At 39.1% G+C, this 23517-nt stretch overlaps 1 protein-coding gene across 1 annotated transcript in view; it reads right to left on the bottom strand.

The window, feature by feature from the left end:
- The window catches only part of LOC109987406 (intermembrane lipid transfer protein VPS13B), a 278167-nt gene that overhangs the window by 186215 nt on the left and 68435 nt on the right, over window positions 1-23517 (bottom strand). The window contains exons 18-19 of the mRNA XM_065957731.1: window positions 18774-18908; window positions 17898-18077 (exon numbers count right to left, since the gene is read on the bottom strand). Of these exons, the coding sequence (XP_065813803.1) occupies window positions 17898-18077; window positions 18774-18908 (315 nt within the window). The remainder of the gene's footprint in view (window positions 1-17897; window positions 18078-18773; window positions 18909-23517) is intronic.

Here is a 23517-nt window from a genome sequence, read left to right as displayed (position 1 = left end):
TACAGCCTGTACAAGGCTTCATAATGAAGAAAGGTCAGCCATTAAAATTGAAATAAAAAAAGGAAAAACATAAGGCAGGTTTAGATTCTTTTCTTAGATTAGAAGGATTGACAATTTTCAACATTGAAATTTAAGAAATTTAATGAACTGTTGTTTCCCATCACGTCAATTTACATCTCTGTTTCCATACCTCCCCCTGAAAAAGGGGATGTGTGCAACATATTGTTGAAAAGGACAGATATTTAGAAGAAACAGTTTAAAGTCATGCTGTTTATGGGCACTATTTAATGCAGACTTTGAACGCTCCTTGTAACTGCACTAAAACCATGGTTTTTTTTTATGTAAGTACGTGTTCACAAAAAATCTTCATAGAAACATATGAATTATAACAAGTACAAGAGGTAAGCAAGTGTGAAGCTGTGGTCCATTATCCACAGTGTGAACCTGCAAACACAATGAGACCAACTAACCCCATGTTTGTCTGTCTGTCTGACAACTGTCTCCAGCACCCTGCTGCTCCATGCTGTTCTTTCCCTCCCTTGGCACAGGTGACCCCATGTTCACACCAAAGATAAAGGTAGGGGGTTCAACAAAGCCCTAAAATGCCCCCTCACATCCCTGATATCCCAGTAGCTATCTTTTAGGCAGCTCTGTGCACACACATTCACCCAACCACCTACTGTGTTGGCACCAGCTGAGTGGTTGTTCTGGTGGATGTCAAGATAAGGCGTCGTCCTTTCAACAAGGTCTGCTCAGCTAAGATCCCTGGATAACACTATATTACACTTGATTTAACTTGCTGACCCTTAATTCTAGAATAACATAGATTAATACATGTGTTTATCATCTAAATAGAATCTATGATTCTGAATCCACAGATAAGCTCATCATCAATCCCTGGCACCAAACTCTGAGATTGTTCTACCTTTCCTATGGCAACAGAGGAAGCTCCTGTGGAGATTTCTGAAAGCAGAGAGAGACTGGCCGCTGATAATGGAGGTGTTAACAGCAGTGTAAGCTTATCAACGCTGTGGGCTTGAAGCACAGACAATCAGAGAGGAGGGTTACAAGACAAGAGAAGTGGACTTCCCAGGACTGGGAAGTGTTAGATAAAGCTAAAATATGTTTCAATTTGACAGTACTTTATTTCCACTTCATTTCCAGCTGTAGCTTCCTAAACACACATATACAGTATGTAGTAAATAATGTGTGGGCTAAGTGCCTCACTGGGTTTTTTAAATATAACAGGATTTTTTAATATCTTAATTTTATTCTATCACTTTCATTTCAATCATTCAAGTCAAATGTTTTCTTCGTCCTTTATCATATATATCTCAAAAAGAACCCAGATAAATTAAGAAAAAGAAGAAGAACATATACTTGTGTAATACACAGTGTGGAGATGCATCGTAACAAGTAAAAGCCCTTTATTAAACTTTAGTAGTTTAAACTTTAGAATAGATAGAATTAACATCTTTATGGGTATGTACTGTATGTGTTTATGCATATATGTTAATGAATATATCTGTGATGTATATCTGGTTAGTGTGTGTACTCCCCAATGCGGGGCTTTTTCTTTTCTATCAACATACATGTCAAATGACATTTCAAATGAAGCCCAACCTCAAAGTGATACTGTTGTCATTGGTAACTGTTAATTTTCTGTTATTTTGAAACAGTGGCAAAAATGTTCTAATAAAAAAAAAGGGAGGATGTGATTGTATTGTTCATCCATTAATCAATCAATTAACCAATCAATGTTTATTTGTACAACGCCAATTAATAACAAATGTTATCTTAAGACAAGAAGTCTGGTCAACACCATAGTCTTTGTCATAGGCAGATACAGCGGCTGATCTCTGCAGGTAAACATAACTGAAAACCCTAATGATGATGAAAACAACATGGTGATGATGATCACAGAGTTATTGATATCAAATAAAATGTATAGTAGAGTTATTTAACATAATGATTGGTTTTAAAAAGCAATGTTACAAAAATAGATTATAGCATTTAGGATAATGGGAAGAATTTTACCTGATTTCATAGATGAATGGTTTCAACAGTTTATACTGACATTACTGCTCTAATGTCTTTGAATATATATGTTTCAAAATCATCCTTGTTTTTTTTTTTCTGGGCAATGGAACCCACTCCTCTTACACCAAATGTGCCCTTACATTTTCAGCTAGCATAAGGTTTATTTTTACACTTGAAACAACTAACCTTGTTGTAATGATGCATTAGGACCATTTTTTTTTTTTTTTTTGATTGCTAAGAGCTGTCATGTCATGATTTGGGATTTTTTTTCCGGGGGCTGCAGCATATATTTCTACCTGTACTTATTATTGGTTCAGATTTGGATTTAGTTGAGGAAAACACCATTTATTACCTCAACAAGGCTTTTTTCTTATCAGGGGGGTTAACAGGTCACCGACACGTGGTAAATCAATGGTATGGGCAAAAAAGGTTTTTCTCAGGCTTGGTTAATAAAATTACATTTTTTACTTCTGGTTTGTCAGAAAATTACTATTTGACCATATATGGCCTGAACTGTAATGTACTCAGTTGTTTTGATTGTCTGGGTTTTGTCACCAGTAGAAGTGCCTCTAAGACCTAATGGGGCACTAAATGAAACCCTACAGTTCTGTTGTCATAAATCCACCATGTGACTTGGTGATAAGGCCCCCTTTGCTGAGCCTTCCCCTGTCTGCTTCTTATCACACTTTCATTCCTTCTGTCCTTTCCACCGTCCCAACTTGTGGAAAAGCACAGTGGTGTGACCTTTGACACCTTAATCGACGGGTATTAAACAGCCTCTTAAAAAACCCTCAGTGACTGGGCAGATTTGACTGACAGGGCGACTGACTGGCCCATGGGGCTAAGAGGGACCTGAAAGTCGCCTCCCTGAACTGCTGCCGCCAACACTTTGGAGGTGGTGGAAGAGTGTTAGCAATCACAGGGTTTGCAGATTAGCCATGCTCATTAGTTCAGTAGAGGGACCTTTTCCCCTCACAGGGTTGTGAGATGTTAATTTGCTGCCTTGCCTGTTTGGACCCCGTCTCATCCGGCAAAAGAGTCTGTCTGTCAGACACAGTCGGAGGTTAAAGGTGAGATTCAATAATAACTGAAGCATTACTGGCTGAGAAAAGGAGCTGCCAAGTTCAGCAACAGAAAGGCACAAAAACATGAGAACCAACTAGCATCAGAAAACACATACAGGCCCACATGAAGCAATGCACAATGGTCTCGTACTCTGCTCCAAGATTTTAACCACAACAAAACTCAACATTAGCACAAGACTTTTCAGTTTGAATTTTAAAGATTTGTTACAAGTGGTAAAATGACAGAATACGAACAATATGCAAAGTGCGACAAGGGGACAGTGGTGCAGTCACAAAGCATGGCAGTTAATCAGAGAGAAAATAAGAATTAGATCAATGTGTTGATATGGTTAGGGTAAAGGAGCAAAAGCCAATAACTTATACTTAAAAGGGGTAATATCTCTTCTTTATGCTCAAGACTAACAGTAAGCAGGATAGGGGTCAAACAACGGTTAATCCAAGAAAAGGATTTCCAACAAATCCTCTTGAGGTGGGTTTTTTATGTTAAATCATCAATCTGTCTGTTTGATTTTAAAAAAAATCTGTTGGTTCAAAACAAATTCTTAAAATTGAAATTAAACTTGGCTGGAGTCATGTGTTTTTTAAGAAATAGCTTGTGAAAGAATAGATATTAGAGCAAAGAAACACCTTTACTGTTCAGGGAGAATAACCCTTACAACATGGTCAACTAACTGGACATGACATAATGACTGATGCTCTACTGACCTGAATCTAAAGTAACATTTGTAACATTACTTTACTGATGTCAAAATGTAGTATCCATAACTTTGAGGAGTTACTAAGTGAGCACATAAGTCTGTGTATTCTAGACTATACTGCATGCAGAACACCACACATGCAGACAAGTCATCTATCTCGCCCTGTGTGGAGAAGCTGACACAGGATTTAGTGTCTGCACCTGGACAGAGATCTTCTGCATGTCCAAAAAAACCAGGCCTCACAAAGTGACCCTTTAAAACAGAGCAGAGTCATTCAGCAGTCAATCACTTGTCCCCTCTTCCTCCCCTCTTGCCATCAGTCACAATGCTGCCTGCAAACACTAATCTATTCATTGTAATATTAATGGTTAAAGTTTCCAGGTCTAAGTAGAGATGGAAATCTTTCCTACACTAAGACATCATAAATGATGATTAAATACTTAATGGCACGAGCAATAAAAGAGGCATTACAATCATGTGTAAGCAAGCACATCTATCTTCAACTCAGTTTGACTTAATAAAGACATTTTCATTGGAGTAACCTGCAGCTGTGTGATTCTAAGTGTGTAGTTCAAGACTTTCTTGCAAAACACTAGAGGATACACAGCTTATCTTAACTCTTAAATGGGAAATGCTTGACCCTAATCTACTTCCTTGCTGGAAAGGGTTGCCAGATAATAAGGCTGTGACTTTTATCATCAATCTGTATTTGTATAGCACCAATTCATAACAAATGTTTATCTCAAGACACTTTACAAAAGAGCAGGTAAAAGACCGTACTGATTCTTATATTATCTACAAAGACCCAACATTAATCCATGATCACTAAGCAACAGGGCTTTTGAGTAGATATGCTTTGTGAAATCTAAATGACTGGATGATTGAATTCTTTTGTGTGTGTTTTTTTGTTGTCTACATATGTGTCTAAACTTAATCTTAACGCATTTTCCTGCAAAATAGGCTGCATGAGACATTTAACACCTAATGACCACCACCCTACCGACCAATCAGAGCACAGCAGAAACTTCTACACTACATCCACAGTAGTTTAACATGTATTTCAACATAATGGTACTAAATACTTCCATTTTTTGCGTAAGCACACACAAACACTCACCAGGGAGCTTTAAGTGGGACCGACTGTTTTCAATCAGCTAAATTAGTTGCCTGCTGGTTACCAGTGTGCCATGACTCCTGAGGGGAATTTATACCCTTATCTTCCAGAAATTGCTGAAAGCTCCCGATCAGCCCATTCTTCACAGCAGTTAAAATACATCAACAAAGACAAATAAATACCCAAGCATATAAGAAACCACTCGATGCCAATGCATACAAAGTAAAAGGAGTATTTCCCTAACTGTGCTGTCGATCACAATGCTCACGAGAGGGTCTGAGGTCCCAGGCCTCGAGCAAATTCTGCACATTAGTTGTGAAACTCAGCCCCACAGAAGCAAGGATGTAGCCCCTAGGACGGGTGTCAAACCTCCATCCCAGACCAGACAGTTTGTGCAGTCTGAACGCTGATTAAGCTCGTACACATGGTGGGTACAGACACACATTAGCAACAGCTTTCAAAACACCAGATCTTATTTCTGGTTGAAATGTTTTCCTTATTAATTTAGGTAATAAGTGTGTTTCTAGGTCGGTCTACTCTCCCTTCAGTCAAAAATTGTGTTTATGAGTCATGACATGATGACAACCCTTCGGTTTTGGGAAGAGCTTTTTTTGGCCTTAACATTCTCTTCCTGTGAAAATAAAAGAAATCCCAGAGAAGCAGAAGGGGTCAGTAACACTAGAAAGCTGATGCTGCTGATAAGGCCAGAGTGACGATAATTTTTTAACACAAATGGGAGTGAAGGCATTAGGTTAGAGAAAGGTAAACATGGGTAGAGTAGCTACAAATAAGAGTGAAAAATGAAAAGCACACAAGCTGTAAAAATGTAGCCATGACTACATATGTGAGGGTTTATCTATGTCATATAATTTGAGAAAGATTGTTAAAGAACATCAGAAAAAGAAGCAAAAGAACAAACAAGGGATGTTCAGTGTCAGATAATGACATGTGGCCATAAAAGTTTGGTTAGGTCGAAGATGACCAATCACATGCAAGGCCCACAGAAATACTCAGGCTCATGTTACTAAGTGAGGATGCAGGGGCCAAGGGAGCAAGATGCTCTCCTCACCCAAGTGGCCATAACTCTTAATGAACCAGAGCCTCTGTCACTAGTACCTGCCGTGGCTGGATTTCCCAATAACATTCAAAATCTGTTCCCATTGACAGCTACCATTAACATTCCTGAACAACCTGGCAGGAGAGTAAATGGAGGTCAAGTAAGGGGAAAATGTGGGGTGGGGAAAAGGATGTAAGATTTCAGGGGTAAAAAGCATTGTGGCAGAAAGTGTAAAAAAAAAATTTAGGAAGACTAACAGTGTGTTTACACGATTTTAAAAAGAGGGTCAATTTATTGCATTAGTCAGACAAAAACTGGACTTTTAAAATACATTTGAACATGTTGGGAGTCTATTAACTCTTGGATACAGTTTATAGACCTTGTTCGACTAATAACTGGCCCAGACACTATGTGCATGTTCTACAGTTCCCACGCCAGGCTTTGACCAGGAAGTCCAACAGCATAAATACTGGTAGGTATCAGTATGGTGAGTGCACATTCTTGGACATACAAGGGCCAACCATTTTTGAGTTTAATGAGAAATGTTGATTGTATGTCTGTGACTTAATAGGTCAACCGAAAGAAGGTCCAGTATTGTCACCTACCATAGTGGAGTCAAACATAATTCAGTCAATAAATTGATTCTTCCCCACGCTACATACTGGGACAAGGACATTAGTCCAATTAAATGGCCCAATAGAGCTATAACTGTTGCTCTACTTGACTGTGTATGTAAACGTATTGAGTGAGAAGGAAGAGGTGTATAACGAGCAGAATAAAGAGCAGAGAGAGGGATGGGGAGAAGGAGGGGGGCAGAACAGCCGGGCAGGCCGCCACATGGATCTGGACCTGGTCTGTGTTCTCCACTCCGAGTGCAGAAGGACACAGTAAATCACGAACAAATAACACCACTTAAAGGTCTCCAGTGCTGTAGCCAAGGTCTTATGTCTGTTTTGTGGGTATGTGTCAGAGAACGTAGAAAAATAATGAATGCCTCTGTTTACCCGCCCATGCAATAAATCAATATCCCCATCAGAATGAAACACAAATTCAAATGAATTGTCAATGTCATTCTAATGTTTATGTAATAAAACAAAGAATGGGGTTCTGAGGGCCACTGATGGGAAAAACTCAGCTTGAAAATGCATACAATTCCAAAATGACACATATGAGATGTGAATAGAAAATATGTTTTTTAAACCATTGAGCAGGAAATCACAGGAAAAAAATCAGGAGCAAAACTAAAGGTGATGCAGTTATGGCCTTGAGAACTCAAAGTTAGTAGGTGGATGACGTAGAGCCAATGATCCCACTTTCCTTTATTGATCAAAGCTAACTTTAACAGCAAACTTGACAAGTTTTTATTAAAATTAATTTCTTTAATAAATCTTCATTTGATATATTTGAATATTCTGATGTCTGCAGCTATGCTGTTAATTATACAACATGTAAAACTACAATAAATGGCTGTAATCCACAGCATTTTCTATACACGCAAGAAGAAACAACATGGAAATCTTAGTGCTTAGTAAAAACTTCAAAAAATATATACTTTACGTAGTTTAATGTTAAAGACAACTGTTTGCAAAATGTGACAACCGTGTTGAAAATGGACGGGTTGATAAAGAGCAAGTTAATTATCACATCGTGCTTTCCAAATATAGAAGTTAATGTGCTCACCAAGAAGTATTTAGAAGAGCAAAGTTAAAGTCAAGTACATTAAAAGTTTTAGAAAAAAGGACAACATTATATTTCAAACTTAGACATTTTAAAATGAACAGATTCCCCTTTTTCATATCTTCTTACCAACAAATACATTCTGACAAAGGTTTTGTTCTGGTGCTTTTGGACGTGAAGTCTATCGACTATTGACCATTTATTTAAAAACAGGAACATCATCCAAGGAGTCACCATGAGTATATGTACACGTACATGTGCGGGTTTTAATGAATACATGAAGACATTTTGAAAGTATAATCTTATGAGACCCTATCATTGGTTGAAAAAACAACAAATCAGGAGCAAGCAATTATAAAACGGTTACCTCATCATCATTATTGTATTCCATAGCTGTAAAACACAGTCTTGTATTACAGCTGACAGCTGGCTAGTGACATTGTTAGAAGTAAAAGCGTGTTAAGTTGAACTGCCAATGGCCAGCTGACACAACATAGACATGCTCTTGTCATAATTTCTGCAGTTTTGACATCAAAATGTTTCAAATTGGGATTTCAATCCAGTTCCATTTCCGCTTCCAATCATTCTAAACCAATGTGCTGGTTAAACTCGCATATATAGTTAGTCATCTTTACGGTGCTGTAGATGTTTCTCTGTGATCTGAGGGACTTGTGAAAAAAATACAACAACACTAAGAACACTAAGGAGGGGAATTGCTCTCATTTTTAGGGTATAAAGAAGTGACAATGACTCAATCTTTTTGTCACTGGGAGAGGTTAAAGTGGTTTTTAATAGATGGAAAGAAATGTAATTTGAATGAAAGACAACTGAAGGCTTTGATACTCAGCAGTCAAAGTCTTGCCGGAGAAAATATGTGCATCTCTTTCCTGTAACACCAAGAAACTGAGGCTGCTTAACTATGCTCATTGGATGGGTCAAACAGTGTTTCCGAACTTGAGCAAACGCTGAAAAAGAGCCAAAGAAACTTGTAATTGGTACTATAAGCCCCCACAGTGTGTGTATGTGTGAATAAGAGTGTGTAAGAATAAGCCAGTTATAAGGGAGAGTGTAACACTAGTGTGGGTTGTGTCACATTCCATTCTTGACTGAGCCTCATTGAACCCCCTCCACCCCTTGGGTCTGGTTCCTACAGGCTGATTCTGTTAATTACTTTGCCTTTTTTCATTCTGTAAGAATTGTGAGAAATCTCTTTCAAAACCACCACGCTCCCAGCAAACCTTCACCACAAACCCCAAACCGCCATTAGCTTAATTAGCTTAATTAATTACGTTTTAACAGAGTAATCCAGCAATAATCCCCACATAAACATCAAAAGAAATGTATAAATATAGAAGATCATAACCCTTCTTACCCCTAAGTTGCATTTTAACTCTTATTTCACGGCTGCCCCTCTTTCATCCTGACCACTGCTGCTTAATGTGGGACTGTGCTCAGCAAAATAACTTTTAATATTTCCTTTTTAACTTCTTTTGAAGAGTGCTGTTGCAGTTTTTTTTTGCAGTAAAGCTTTGTCCACTGTGCAAACAGACTGATTTCGGCAAGAGAGCAGCCTGGGAAAATGTGTGTGGAGCGCAGGACAGGAGGGGAGTGGAGAAGCGTGGGGGGAATGGGAGAAGAGATGAGAAGCGGGCATGGTACGAGGGAGGAGGCAGGCTGCAGCAGCTGAGCTGTGAAGAAGCTAATGGGCTTTCATCCCCTTCCCACGCCCACCGCGTGTTTTCGGGGAGGCAGTCAAGCGGCGGGACACATATTGGTTTGGCTACCGGCACAGAACTCGGGCCAACTTGATTCAATACTGCTTGGCAAGGTAAAATCAGCATCTGTCTGAACTCTGGTTAGCCTGTATGTCACTTCAGCAATGGCAGAGTATGAATCAGTAACCAGCCTCTAATAATGTGAGGAGGTGGTGGTTGATCCCACTAACAGTTAAAAAGCAATGATGAGACATGAAAGGCAGAAGCATGACAGGCAGTGAAACTGATAAACTCAGTGGTGTGATGAACATAGAGCCACCACTAATTGACGTAAAGCTCTGATAGGAAAAATGGGAAGAGGTTTGGGTACAAAATTCTCTCACACAGAGAAACTGCTAAACCACAGCATGCTGCGTCGGCACATATGTACAGTTTATCAGGCCCATAAAAAAAAAAATCTAAATCAGTGACAGGGTTATAAAGAAGTTTGTTATGATTTTTTTCTGCAAATGATATTAATTCTGGCATTTAAGAAGCTGAGCATCAAATTTTGGCTGAATCTTACCACAGTGGCCAAGGTTAAAATTTCAATCAAGGCTCTGATGCATATATTCCAGTCTCACTTTCCTATTTCTTTTCTCCACCTTCCCCTTCTTCTCTGTGCTTCTTGTCACTAAAAAAAAAAAAAAAATAGTTTTATCTTTAGCCAGACAAAACTAAAAAAATACTTTACAAACGCAAATTACTATTTACCGTAATGTGAATTATAAGACTGAACAATATACTTTTATCTGTTAAAAGCTTTTTGCACAGCACAAAACAAAGATTAAACGGACTAAATGCATGTAAATGTGTATAACTCCAGACAATGTTTGGGCCCTTTACAGCAGTCTGGACATTACCCCCTCTAATTTGTGAGAAGAGTAAACCCAACCCCTGTATTAAGTGAACTGAGGAAGCCAATTGTTTTGATTGGGCTGTGTGATGTTTGATCCGACTTTGTGGAATGTGTGACCTCTGATCCAGTGACAACATTCAATTAGATGAGGTTAACTAAATTGACCTCGTCCACCCTTGCCATTAAGCCTCCAACTGAAAAAAAGAGTAAACAGCTTGAATGCTATACAGTAAAGCAGGGATTATCCCCTGTCAACACTACATTCAACACGACCTGTCTTATTTCCAATACTTACACAGAAAGTAGAAACTACAATAATCATCTTCTTCGCTTCCTCTTTACTTGGTAAAAAAAACTGAAGAATCTTAAATGAAAATGCTGCTGGCAACTCTCCTGTCTTTTTTAAGAACTAAACTTAATATCACTCTTTAAATGATGTGAGTGTATAGAACTTGGGGGGAAGGGGGTGTACTGGAAATGTGTTAGGCTTGCTGTCAGAGTGACAAACGTTCAAAATGTATTGCACCTTAGTTAAGCCGTTTTCACATGAACGACGCTATAATGAGAAGATTTACCTTTATGTCATTGCTAGGTGTAGTCCAACGGAATGACAATATCAACAAAAGAGCGGAGAACAACATATTGGCTAACAGAATATGTAAAACAACCTTTTAATTACGTGCACAGAGATCGTAGTGCCCGTGTGTATACACTTGATGTACTGTAGTGTATAAGCGTCACCCCTCCTCTTATTGGTTCAATGTGAAGTCACTGAAGAATATCCTGCACCGTTCTCACATCAGCCCACACTGACTTGCTGAGGAAAAAATACTTGGGGTCTGGCAGTCACTTCGGGTGAAGTCCGAGCAAAAAAATGTGGCTGTTTGCGTTCACATATACAGCTCCTTCAAAAAAATCAGGATTTTTTTCAGGAGATATCTGCGAGTGTGAATGCCCTATCAGAAAATAACAAAAGGTGACCTGGAAATTACATTACAACCAGAACCTGACCAGCTAGATCACTATTTCCCAGCACCAAAGCAACAAAAGACAAGCACGTTAACCATCCCTTTGAAGAGGAAAATAAAACAAAACAGTGACAGCTTTATATATATTAAAGTCAAGAATACATTAAAATCTACGAGTCTGTTTTCCAATATTGAAGTGCAGCTACTTTTGTCATAAGAAACAAAAGGTTGTCAGTCAGTGTGACGCAGGCCTTTACCTGTGTTAATCGTTTTCAAAGTTGGATACTAAAGAAAGCGTGCATAGAAATTCTGGCAAACATTATGACTCAAATAATCTGCCATCAATTGTCCTGAAAACAAACCCATCTTATATTTGAGAAAAGGTCTTTAATGTTGTTTAGGTATGTCAATGTTAACAGAAAACTTCAAGCTGATCAAATATAACATCAACTGGAGGAAAACCTAGAAATGCCAGTAAAAATGTGTTGCTTCAGTGTTGGAACTGGAGTTCACATCAAATGTGATAAAAGGCCCTCCTTTAACCTTTAAAGGCAGTCATTAGGTCTTTACAGAGATTATCTTAATGAAACTGATGAGTTAATTTCGTCTACACTTTCACACGGTCAAAACGTCTTATAGCTTCTTTCTTTTCCTCTGAGGATAACTTTTAGAAGTGAAACAGCAGTCACCCAGAATGACCTCTCTTAACACTCAAAGGCAATATCTTCATGTCTATCTGACTCATGAACATACGACCATAATGCCTCGAAGTGACAGCTAACACCAGAAAAGCCTATATTTGACCACTGTGGTCCTCTAAGCCGCAATTAGTCCGAGGTTTCTGCAGCTTCAGCCCTGTCCGAGACGGAGCAGTCCTGAGGAGCCCTTTTTTTAACACTATACATATTCCACTGATTATTTTACCCTAATAACTGTGCGTGTTAACTCTTTAAATTAAGGTCACAATATTCACCACTAAATAATTGTTAATTAGCATTCTAATTAGTGTAATACTGGCTGCTTATTAGTCATTAAGTGCTTATTAGTACCTTATTCCACATGAGCATAGTCTATAGATAATAGGCTGTTAACTAAGAGTTTGCCCTCAATACCCTCCTAATTACAGCTTAAGAAAAATAGTGAGTTAGGAAGTTGTTGAACATGAATTATGATCTTAATATGCTTTGCTTACGTCTACCTTGAAAGCGCCATACAAAGCAAAGCCTATTAAGATCGTTCTTCATGTTCAACAACTTCCTTCCTTACTGTCAATGAGCAGTAATTTGGAGGGTATTAATGGCAAACTCTTACTTAATGACCTATTTGCTATAGATTATCATCATATAGAGTAAGGTGAGAGTAAGTTTTCTCTTATTATTCTGCAATCCACGAGCTCCAACCTTGGTCCATTTTAGGTTGGCAGCGTCTACAAACGTAACACTTCTCAGGAAGGATGGAAATTGGACGAAGCCAAATTGCAGCATGGGGGCTGTGATATCATGTAAAAGGGAGGCTAGCCTGAACAGCAGCTTTAGGCTCAGTCACACTCCAACCCAACACCGTCTCAGTCTTTATCCCCTTGCACCCAATCTCTGACTCCTGCCCCTCAGCCTAACACTCCAAACAGGCTTTAAGCACTGTGAGAGTGGCCTAAGTAGTCCAACACTTCACAGATGAACAGCTCCAGTAATGGGCCATGATTGACCTCAATAGCCAGGTCTGAGTGTGATCCCTTGTGTCTAATCTCCACATTACCTGCTCTGCTTCACACACTCTGCCTGACAAGACATGATGAAAGCGGCTGCCTTGAAGATTAAACAGATTGTTGAGGAAGTTAAACAGGGCTTACATAAATAAACAAAACAAGCCACCTCTGGTCTACTTCCCCCGATTTTCAGATCATATGTATATCTGAAAGATGAAGGCTTTTGGATTTGTAAAACATACTGAAAGGTTGCTGTACATGAATATATTATAGTTGTATATTCTGCAAATGAGTATAATATGGAGGTGACAGTAGAGATACTTTCAGACACCATCTTTCACCAGAATCTGTTTGGCAGGTGATCAAATTCTCTACAAATGAAATTTTGGTCAGATCACAACAGCTTGTCACATCATTGACAATATTCAAGAAGTCATTTCTTTGTTGTTTTTCCCGAAGTTGTACCATTAATGTATTTTGTATACTGAAGGCCAGCAGCTCAAAGTCATCAAGCGGCTGCCTTTGAAAAAGCCAGAGTGCTGATTTAACACTCTATGGAGTGAGTGAACACATGCAAAGGAGGGAAAAAGAGCATGATGGATGGACATATGAAAGTACGACAGGGCTATGAAAGAATGTAATGGAGAAGGCTACCGAGGGGAGATCCTAAATTCACACCCCCTCTGCAGTGTCAGTGCAGCCCACTCAAAGGCAAGTCTCAGAAACAAACAAAGCAAGTGTGGTTATCTCTGGCTGTGCATTCCCGTGTATATGCAGCACTACTCAATGTGTTTTGCATGAATTTGTGACGCTTTATAATGGCTTAGATCAAAGTCAGGTGGCGCTCAATCCACCTGCTCTCATTAGTCTTTGAGTCTTCAGACCTAAGGTTATGTCAGATTCTGACTCGTATATCATCCCCATTAATCCAAGTAGAGTTGCTTTTTCTCTGTCAATCTAATGCATAAGTATCTAGACATACATGCACACAGGTAGACAGACTGATCTGTGTAGGTGCATGTGTGCGAGTACTGACACAATGTCTATCAATGGGACCCTATAATAAATGTTTATGAATTATATTGCAGTATAAAAAGTAGTTCTGTGTCAAGGAGTGGACCTAATTTTGAGCATGTAACTCTGAAAAGGATTTCTTCTTCGAATAATTCTAAAATAAAAACAGTAATTGATAAGAAAACAACTTTAATAAATCTTAAAGAACTACATCTGGTTAGTATTAATGCTCCTGGGAAATTGTCCAAGGATTAATTGAATGTAGCTTTCATTATCCCCTGTGATATGTGTAAATTAAGATTAAAGATCACTTTGTTCGCCTATTCCCAGCTTGCATGGTATGGTAAAGAGATCAAAACTGGAGGGCTTTATAGGGAACATCTTTAACATTTGCTCTGTTCTCAGTGTGCCTGATTAAATGTAACATTTTGAGATCCCATAGTTCTGAGAAATACATAAATCATTGTCTCGCAGCTGCTGGCGTGCCTGGGGAAAACACATGCTATTCCTCACTCTCTTGCTTTTTTTTTTTTTTTTTTTTTTTTGTCGTCTCTATGATCATAAAGCCTACCCGGCCTGTTGGCCCCTCCTCCTCTGCTGCAAGTCAGGATGGTGGAGGGTTGGGGGGGGGGGGGGGGGGGGGGGACACTTAGAGGCTGCCACTAGCTCTGAGGTTCAGCACAAACCCCGGCTCCTCACACGCCCTCTAGCCTTCTTCCCCCCTTCACACTGGCCTAAAACCTGAGAATGAATATAATCAAGCTATCTCTTGATAAGCATTGCTTATCTAAATTATGTTCAGTAGACCACTCAAGGTCATTCTACATTGACATGTCGACATTCTGGTCAAACTCTACTTTAATATCATTCAATAATAATGTATACATCCAATACCAGTCAGAAATCAGTCTTGGTGTGTGAGGAAACTATCTGGCTCTCAGCTTGGCCCATTAATTGCCAAACTGTACCCTTGTGTTCCAGCCTACCAACCTGGATTGCCGCCTAATTTGACTTAATAGCAACTATGACAACCCTGAAATCTAAAAGTGTGACTCGTCCTATATATGCCTCTCTCTCATGCATGTTCCAACCTTAACTTTCTTTGTGTTCTTTAATAAAAGCATTGATTTCTCAGTATTTATTGCATCATAACACCCAAATCATAAATCATTTATGGTTATTGGAGAAGAAGAAAAAAGGAAAAAGGAGAATACTTGGCCCTAACAGCACATTAAACTGCCAAAAAGTCTTATCGTTGCTGGGTCCATTTGGAATAACTGCTCAATTAGTCACAAAAAAAAAAATCATCTGAAGACATCATGTTGTAATGCAAAGACTTGATGGCAAGATATGAAATTCCTATACAGCTATAGATCTATAAAATAGAGGACATTTCAAACAAGAGCGGCTTAGTACTTCTGCGTTAAAACCCCCGCCTTTAATTGTGTTTAATTTATTAGAGTGTTCCAACCTCAACTCCGTTAAATGAAAACACATAAGTCTGGATCTGCAGGAGTTCTACATGTATGGGTACTCCCTCTAACCACCACCCAAAGCCAGTTCCAAGTAAAGTGGAATTTCTTTTTAATTCACTGGTAAACAATTAGACAGAAACCAGATGTCACTGGCCATATTAAAAGGAACTTATCTCCTTGGTGAATTAACTTTGTATGAAAGATGGAGAGACTTTTGAAACATATTTCAAAGATGCCTTCAAAATGTTGGACTGCACAATAATCACTTATTAACAGACTTTTACTTTGTTGAATAGGAAAATAAAACTCCCAAACGGGGTCTTGGGTTTGCTCTTAAATATTTCAGGCAGATATCTGTGTTATACAAATGGGCCAAGACAGTCATTTTACAGACGTGTTTGATTGGCCATTAGTATAAAATTTGGCTGTATATTCGACAAAATACAAACAATGTATCTAGATGATCTTAGAGGTCAGGGCCTGACTGAGCTCGAGCAAATAGCTTCCTAGATAAATTTAGGGATACATTAGAAAACTGCTGGCTATTTCCAGATGCTGTCACAGCCTCTTAGAAATGAGACGACACAGAGATCATATTGACGTGATGCCCGGGGGAAAACTTGGGGCAAGGCTTCTCTCAACTGCAGTCAATAACATGGAATAAAACACGATGAAAATAAGGCACATTTATGTGAAAGCAGAAATGCACTTTAGCCCATACAGATGAGTAGATGTTGATTACTAAAGATAAAAATGATGCTCTGTTAAATGGGCTGATGTATCCTACAGAAATGTGCTTTGAATTGAATCCCTACAAAAACCAGAAGCAACTAACAACATGTAACATAGGAAAGAAAAGATGATTGTGACTCATTATATCTTAATGTTTTCAGTATGACAAGGGTGTAGGGAATTGGCTTTTCTCTTACTCCCCAAGCCAATCCTATGCTCTATGTATAATGACCATTCTTGAAGAATTTGCTAAATGGAATCAACAGAGCCATATGGGAGCAATAAAATGTGTTTGATGCACAGGCCAAGTTGTCCAACAATTCAGAAATGTCAAGATCACACAATGTTGAGCCTCTGAGATGGTCCTATGGGAGCAAAGGGTGCCGCTCATTTAGAGTGGTGCAACTCCACCTTTCATCTTCAGTTGAATGAGGCACTGCATCCATCATTCCATTAACACTGCCCTAACAGGCTCACAGTCACCCTCTGGATGACAGCGGGGACATGGGACATGTGGCTGACCAAAAGCTTTGATGTAAACCTGACCACCATGTACAAAACACAGACCCACAAGTTGATGCCCCGAAATCCTTTGCCTTTCTCTTAGCAAAATGCTTGACAAAAGACGCACATATGCACAGAAAGAAGAATGGTACAGTCTGTTAAAACTGTTTGTGTCAAGTCATCCTGCTGTCTTCAGCATTGACGGTTATACTACAAATAAAAGACCAACGACCTGCAAGTAAGAATTCAATTTGAGGCCTTTAAGACAAAAAAAAAAAGCCCATAGGGATGAATAATGGAAATGGAAAGGATACATTGAAACTAGAATTATAGCTGAGACATTGAATGAATAAGAAATAAAAAAATATTGCAAACAAGAGAGTCAAATAAAGCAGACCCGAAGAACATGAAGAACAAGAGAGCTGAAACAATTTGGCAATGATGAGAGGGTGCATGCAGGCCTCCGCTGCTTCACATCTGCTGGATATATCAAATGCTTCTGGAAGTCGGCCCTCACCACCCTTTTACCTTCATCTTCTAAAAGCTTTCCCATACCATTTGCCTCCTTTTGGTTTTCTGGTTTGTGTTTGGATCAAGTTTTGATCATAACAAAAATGAACTGTCCTTATGAGCCACTGCTTTACTGAAATAATATGCTCCCTATATCAGTGTTATAGACTGAGGCTGTGCACTGAATGAACCAGAGTTCCTCAAAATATCTTCAGTGGCGCTGCGAAGGGTGGAACGACCCCTTGTCAGAAGTACAATGTTTCATTTAAAATCTACTTTCATGTCAGGGTGCTCTGTTCACTGGATACAGGAGAGGAATTTACTGGGTGACATTCAAATAGTAATGGAATCAAACAACCTCCCAAATGCACTGTCTCTAAACAATACTTATCTTCTTGCTTCACTACAGTTAAATTGTATCTTCCTCTCACAGTCTGAAAGCACCTGAGCCCAGCTCTATCTCCATCGCATTGCTGACATGTTTAAAGCCCGGGGGGCCCGATATGACTCAGGAGCCTGGTTGGGATTGTTAGATAAGCAAAACCTTACAACAACACTCTGTAGCCATGTATTAAAAATGATGTATCGTTGTGACTCTTAAGAATCTTTGAAAGATTTCAATCTTCCCTGGGAGAGGAGAGGAGAAGAGAGGAGAGGAGAGGAGAGGAGAGGAGAGGAGAGGAGAGGAGGAGAGGGAGCTGATACCTGAGTTTCTGCAGTCATCTCCTTGCTGAGGTATCTGAACAGAAAATGCCAGCAGGTCAGGGGCAAGCAAAGATTCAGGCTTGCGAATCTCATTAAGCCAGCGGCTCATGTAGAGTTCTTTGGTGTCAGATGGGCCCTGAATCAGAGGAACCAGCTTCTCCTTAACCCCCTGTCCTGAACCTAAGGAAGAGTTAAAGACAAGTTAATATATAAGATCTATTTTTATATTTCAGATCAAAACTCAAATATGAGAAAATCTCATTTACAAAATGGGTCTGAAAGGATACAAAAGACACATAAGCAATAATAAAAGTACTGTCTAGACCTTTTTTTCTGTAAAGTGTACAAGATTTATCCAGAGTTGCACCCCATAATAAAACTATTTCCTAGCAATGAAATAATGTCCATCAATTTGCATTGGACTTGATTAATAATGAAATTAAACACAAAAATGTGATTACATGACCAATACAATAATTATACAGCACAACTCATTTAAAAATATGAAATGCTGACAAGTTCACACCATATAGAATGAAAATGGAATTGACTCGATTCACTTGTGAAACTTTAGATCATTTTCACAGCTTTTAAGGTGTCTTATCGCCAATGAAGTCTGCTGTGATGATCAGTCATACATGAAAACCAAACAGTATGGGTATGGACTTTTGACCAACTGATGAGGGTTTTAGTATAAAGTATATTTGTCCACGTTTGAATTTTAAACTTTTTTTAATGTCACATGTCATATATGGAAAAGATAGTGTAAAATGTGTAAAGCTAAAAGTTAAAGAGAACTAAAGAAGAGTCCAGTCGTTCTCAATCTCTTGTTTCTACACAGCCAATAAAGTTTTAACAGGGCACAGCTGCACACACCTGGGATCCTGGCACACACTTTTATAGCTCCCACGGTTCCCGAGGCGCATTTCACTGTTGCACGGCTGCAAAACTTCAGCTCCATGTTTTGGACCGAGCCCTCGAGAGTCGGTGACAGGCCTGGAGACTTCACACCTAATAAAAAAAAAAATATATAGTGAAAATGAAGTGCAGCACAGGTTAAAAACTGCTGCTGTTGCTTAGTTAAACCCTTGATAGGCCTTTAATTGTTCTTGACCTATTTTGTTCCTTCTGTATCTCCCCTAAAGTTTTAAGGAATCCAGGTGTTATGATCACAGGGACCTCTGACATCTATTAAAGTGTGTAATTCAACCCACTGTTTACACAATAAACCTGTTGCTGTGTTTTTAACATGTCATTTTTCTTTAATATGTAAGTTGTCGCTCATAAATGTCACGTTTGAATATACATGTTAAATATAAAGACTTGTTAAAACACAGTTGAACATTATCCGTTTCAACAGCTTAAACTCAAATGAATTTCTGTTCAAGTCAAATTCCTTGTATGTGTAAATGTATTAATAAATGATTCTGTTTCTGATAGCACTTCATTCATGGTTGGTTCCTTCAAGTGTCAAAAACACTTTTTGACTGATTTTACAACTCTGTATTACTAAGGCACATATGAACAGTACTACTATTATTCCGATGATTTATTATTTTATTTTTAATCTCTGTAGCATTTTTTTCCAAAAATATTAAGTACATTACAAATAAAATTTACCAAAAGGTATATTTGGAAATAGTTGGGAAACAGTTTTTGGATCCATAAGAAAAGGCTGGTGGGATATTTTATTCCGCCACACAAATGGAAACAGCAAAATAAAATCAACCAATTAGCCAAAGGCCGAGAAGGAATAATAGACCTTTCTAAAATCCCTAAACTGTAATCTTCCTCTTTCATACAAATAACCCAACATTATTTATTTTTTTACCGCTGAGAGGCCCTCTATCAGCCTTAATGGAAGATGGGAAACTTATTAACACTTCCTGCGTTCTCCTGCTCCATTTCATAATGTAAAAGAGTAAACAAAGCAGGGCAGTATATCTCTGGGACTTTGGATATTAAGGTAGACTCCATGTACAAAATAATAGATTCCAAAAATATGTCATAAAAGGAACACAAAATATTTGATTATACTATCATATGTGTCTTCAAAAAAACAGGCCAGTGCAAATAATGGATGTCCATATCATGTGACCATGTGGCCTTTTCCACAGCAGGACTGAAGGAAAAATGATGCAACACTGGAAATATTGAGATGTTATTAGAACAAGTGAATCTGAATCATGACAAGGCCCGTTCCCTGTGCTCTATTCAGCCTTTGATGAATGGTATCACTATTACATATTCCCCTTTGCCCATGTCGATGTCCTAAAGGGCATGGTGCACCTGCTGGGGTGGTGGTTGTTGCTTGGGGGGGGAGGGGGGGAGAGGACAATGCCTTGCCCAGCTGTTAAGACTATAAAAGTTTTGTACACAGGAAGAGGAAACACATAACGCCTGGTAGTTTGTCGACTTAACAGTGTAATTCAGTTTGGTTGGTAACTGCATCAGTTTTGTGTTTTAAAACCATACGTGTGTGTTTCTGTGTGTGACCGAAGTGTCTGAATGTGTGTGGTGTCTTTCTTCAAGTAACGGCAGGTGCAAGAAGTGTATAAACACACAGCTACGGGGCAGAGGCCACCACACTCGATCAAACAGCGGAGGGGGTGACCAACGGGCAGATGGATTTGCCATCCTTAGTGTTAGTGGGCCAGATAAGAAAAAGGAGGGAGAAATGGACGGAAAGTACAGAAATACTAAAGTGAGAAAGCATAATGAAAGCCCTCACTGACAGGGAAATGAAGGATTTGGGGGTTCTTTTTTAGTTTCTGTCTACCTTAATAGTTCACATGCACTTGTTTCCAGATGTGTGTGTGTGCGTCTGCGTGTGTGTGTGTGTGTGTGTGTGTGTGTGTGTGTGTGTGTGTGTGTGTGTGTGTGTGTGTGTGTGTATGTGTGCATGTTAAGGACATCTGCAGACTTGAAAGTCATGTTTTACACATTCCATCATGTCCTGCTCTCACAGCTTTGAGGAATGTTCTGGGAAAGTTATTTACTATGCTAATCAAAGTACCGTTTTTTGTATCAGCATTTTATATTCAAATGTATTGGAAGAGAAGAAGAATCACTGTCCCTAACTCCTGAAAGCCATCTAGTTCTTGATTGATGCATAACAGACATAAAGAAAATAATGTGATGTGGAAAAAAGGGGATACTCATTTTTCACTTGTGCAAAAGCAGTGATCAGTTTGTGGTTACATTTGAAGTTATTATAGTAATGACAGAAGAGTTATACTACAGGTAACCGGCCCCTCGTATAAAAGCATTCAGATTAAGTTTTATACAGGATGATGTTGAGCTGAAAAGAGGATATACATCATAGCCAATCATAGGCAGGTAGTCATTGAAAGGAAATAAGAGCCTGCATTACTAAAAGCTCCAACTCTGGAAAAATGGCCCTCAACAGTTATGGGGCGGACAATAAAGAGGTAGGAAATCGAAAAGTTGACTTAAAGCAGCCAGCTGAGCCAGTAAGTGGTGATGCAGACACAAAAGCTGTCTCTCCTAAGTCAAAGGAGGCTGACGTCGAGGCAGTAAGTAAGAGCAGCAGGTCTGTTGGCACTTTGCCAATACTGTCACACAGGGAAAACATAGACACATGCTGAAAGTGTGGGACAGGAACACAGACATGGTGAACCAGTAATGGTTTGTCCTGCAGTTAGACCTGAGAAGAGAGCAGCTGTAGCAGGGGGGGCAAACCACCTCTGCGAGGAAGACCCATAACTTTGAGAAAAACATTGTTTTTTTATGCTGGCCAGAGAAAGTTTCTTAGAAAATTGAAGATGTTAAAATGTATTAACTCACTGATGGTGATCTCATATGGTTGAAAAATGAGAACTACTTGAACTGGACAGGAAATATAAATGGGAAGAGGGGCATAAATGTACATGGGAGGCCAGACCACTTTAGTCTATGGGTGGGAAACAATGGTATAGTTTTGTTTTGCAATCTGAAATACAATATGAAGGTTTTCCTTTTGTAATGCATCACAGATAAGAAATACTTTTTTATTTATGTAATTTATCAAGCAAAAAGAAAGCAGAAATATTAACTTGTAAAAAAAGAAAAAGGGATCCCTGCGTCCCACCTGCAGTGCCATCACAGCTAACCATTAGGACGCAGCCCACACACTGCTGGCATTTAAAGGAAATCTACTGTTGTACACTTTGTTACATTTCGAGAAGCAGCAACAGTGAATGTTGGAAGAAATGGACAGTTTGCATGAGCAGTGGTAGCTATGATTATTAAATAATCACAGACTCACAAGCATCCCCTATTTCTTGTTTTTTGGTTATACTATTACCTACACAAACAGTCAATTCTTCGACACCTACAGAAACAGAGGCACACAAAAAAACACACAGAGTCAGAGCAAGAGGCAAACAAACAAGTGTCTAAATGCTTCTCTCTATGTGGTAGCTCAGCTTAGCTGCTTCCAGCAAACTGGAGCAGGTCTGGAGTGGTGGAGTTTGCAAGGGGTGCACTATTAAGGCCTTGGTCTAAAGACACTGATGGGGTCTAAGTGCTGATGGTAGCAGAGTCTGGGGGTCTAATTTCCATGATTACCGTTCTCTCCAGGTGCTGCCTGTCTTTCCTTCTGACTAAAGTAGTGACACATGGTCTCCGCACATTAAAAAAACTTGGTTCTCTCTGCCACTGAATTACCACAATTAATGAGACTTCATGAGGAAGCAATTTGGCCAACACTAATGGACCTAGGCAGAGGGGTTTGGAAGACCATGAAAGTGTTGGTGTGTGTGGGTGTCTGTGGGAGAGGGACGAGATGCAGTACAGATTAAGTAAAAAAAAAAAAAGTAATACAAGAAGTAAGACGGATGAGAGAGAGTATTGGAAAATAGTAAAGACAGACGGCCAAGAATGACAGAAAAAAAGAATCACCCTATGACACAAAGACTACAGTATACATGGGTGGTATGCTCAGGTATATTTACGGCTGCCCAAGTATATATGCAGGCCTTTTGTTATTTTCTTGATTGAGGATTGCCAAATACTATCAATAAACTAGTGGATACGAACGAGAGACATTTACTGTTAGGTCTCACAATGACTGAGAAGTGACATTTCATTTTAAAATGAATCTTCTCATGCCGTCATTTTTGGTGCAGCTGGTTGCTGCTGATCATAGTTTTACTCTGTTGTTCATAAAAAGCCTCAATGCACAATTCTAACCTGCTGTGATAACAGAATCGCATATTGATTTTTGTTTTTTCTTAAACCGGGGTTGGCATCTCAATCTCCAATGCTAGAGTCTACTGTGCTTTGACCATTTTAGTTGGCATACAAAAAACAGCAAAATTCTGGCTTAAAAGAAGCATGCAAATGGAAAACCAGTGAGGTTCTTCCACAAAGCGGTACGAAAAAACTGAAGACAATGACTAATGCTGCTAAACCAGCCCCTCAGTCGCTCAAATGTAACTCTAGATTACTGCCTTTTGCTATTTTCTCAAGAGCCTGGTATTGTAAAGCCTGTGCTCTGTTTCTCAGGCTTTCCATCCCCTGGCTTTTCTTCCTTTATGGGACAGAATTAAAAAGAAACCAAGAAGAGACTTTTTGTACATCAATAATCCACTGAGATCAATATTTATGTCTCAGCTTT

The sequence above is a fragment of the Labrus bergylta genome, chromosome 8 (genome assembly GCF_963930695.1).
Source record: "Labrus bergylta chromosome 8, fLabBer1.1, whole genome shotgun sequence".
Lineage (NCBI taxonomy): Eukaryota > Metazoa > Chordata > Actinopteri > Labriformes > Labridae > Labrus > Labrus bergylta.
The sequence above is the reverse complement of the archived record's forward strand: the minus strand, read 5'-3'. Positions and strand labels throughout refer to the sequence as shown.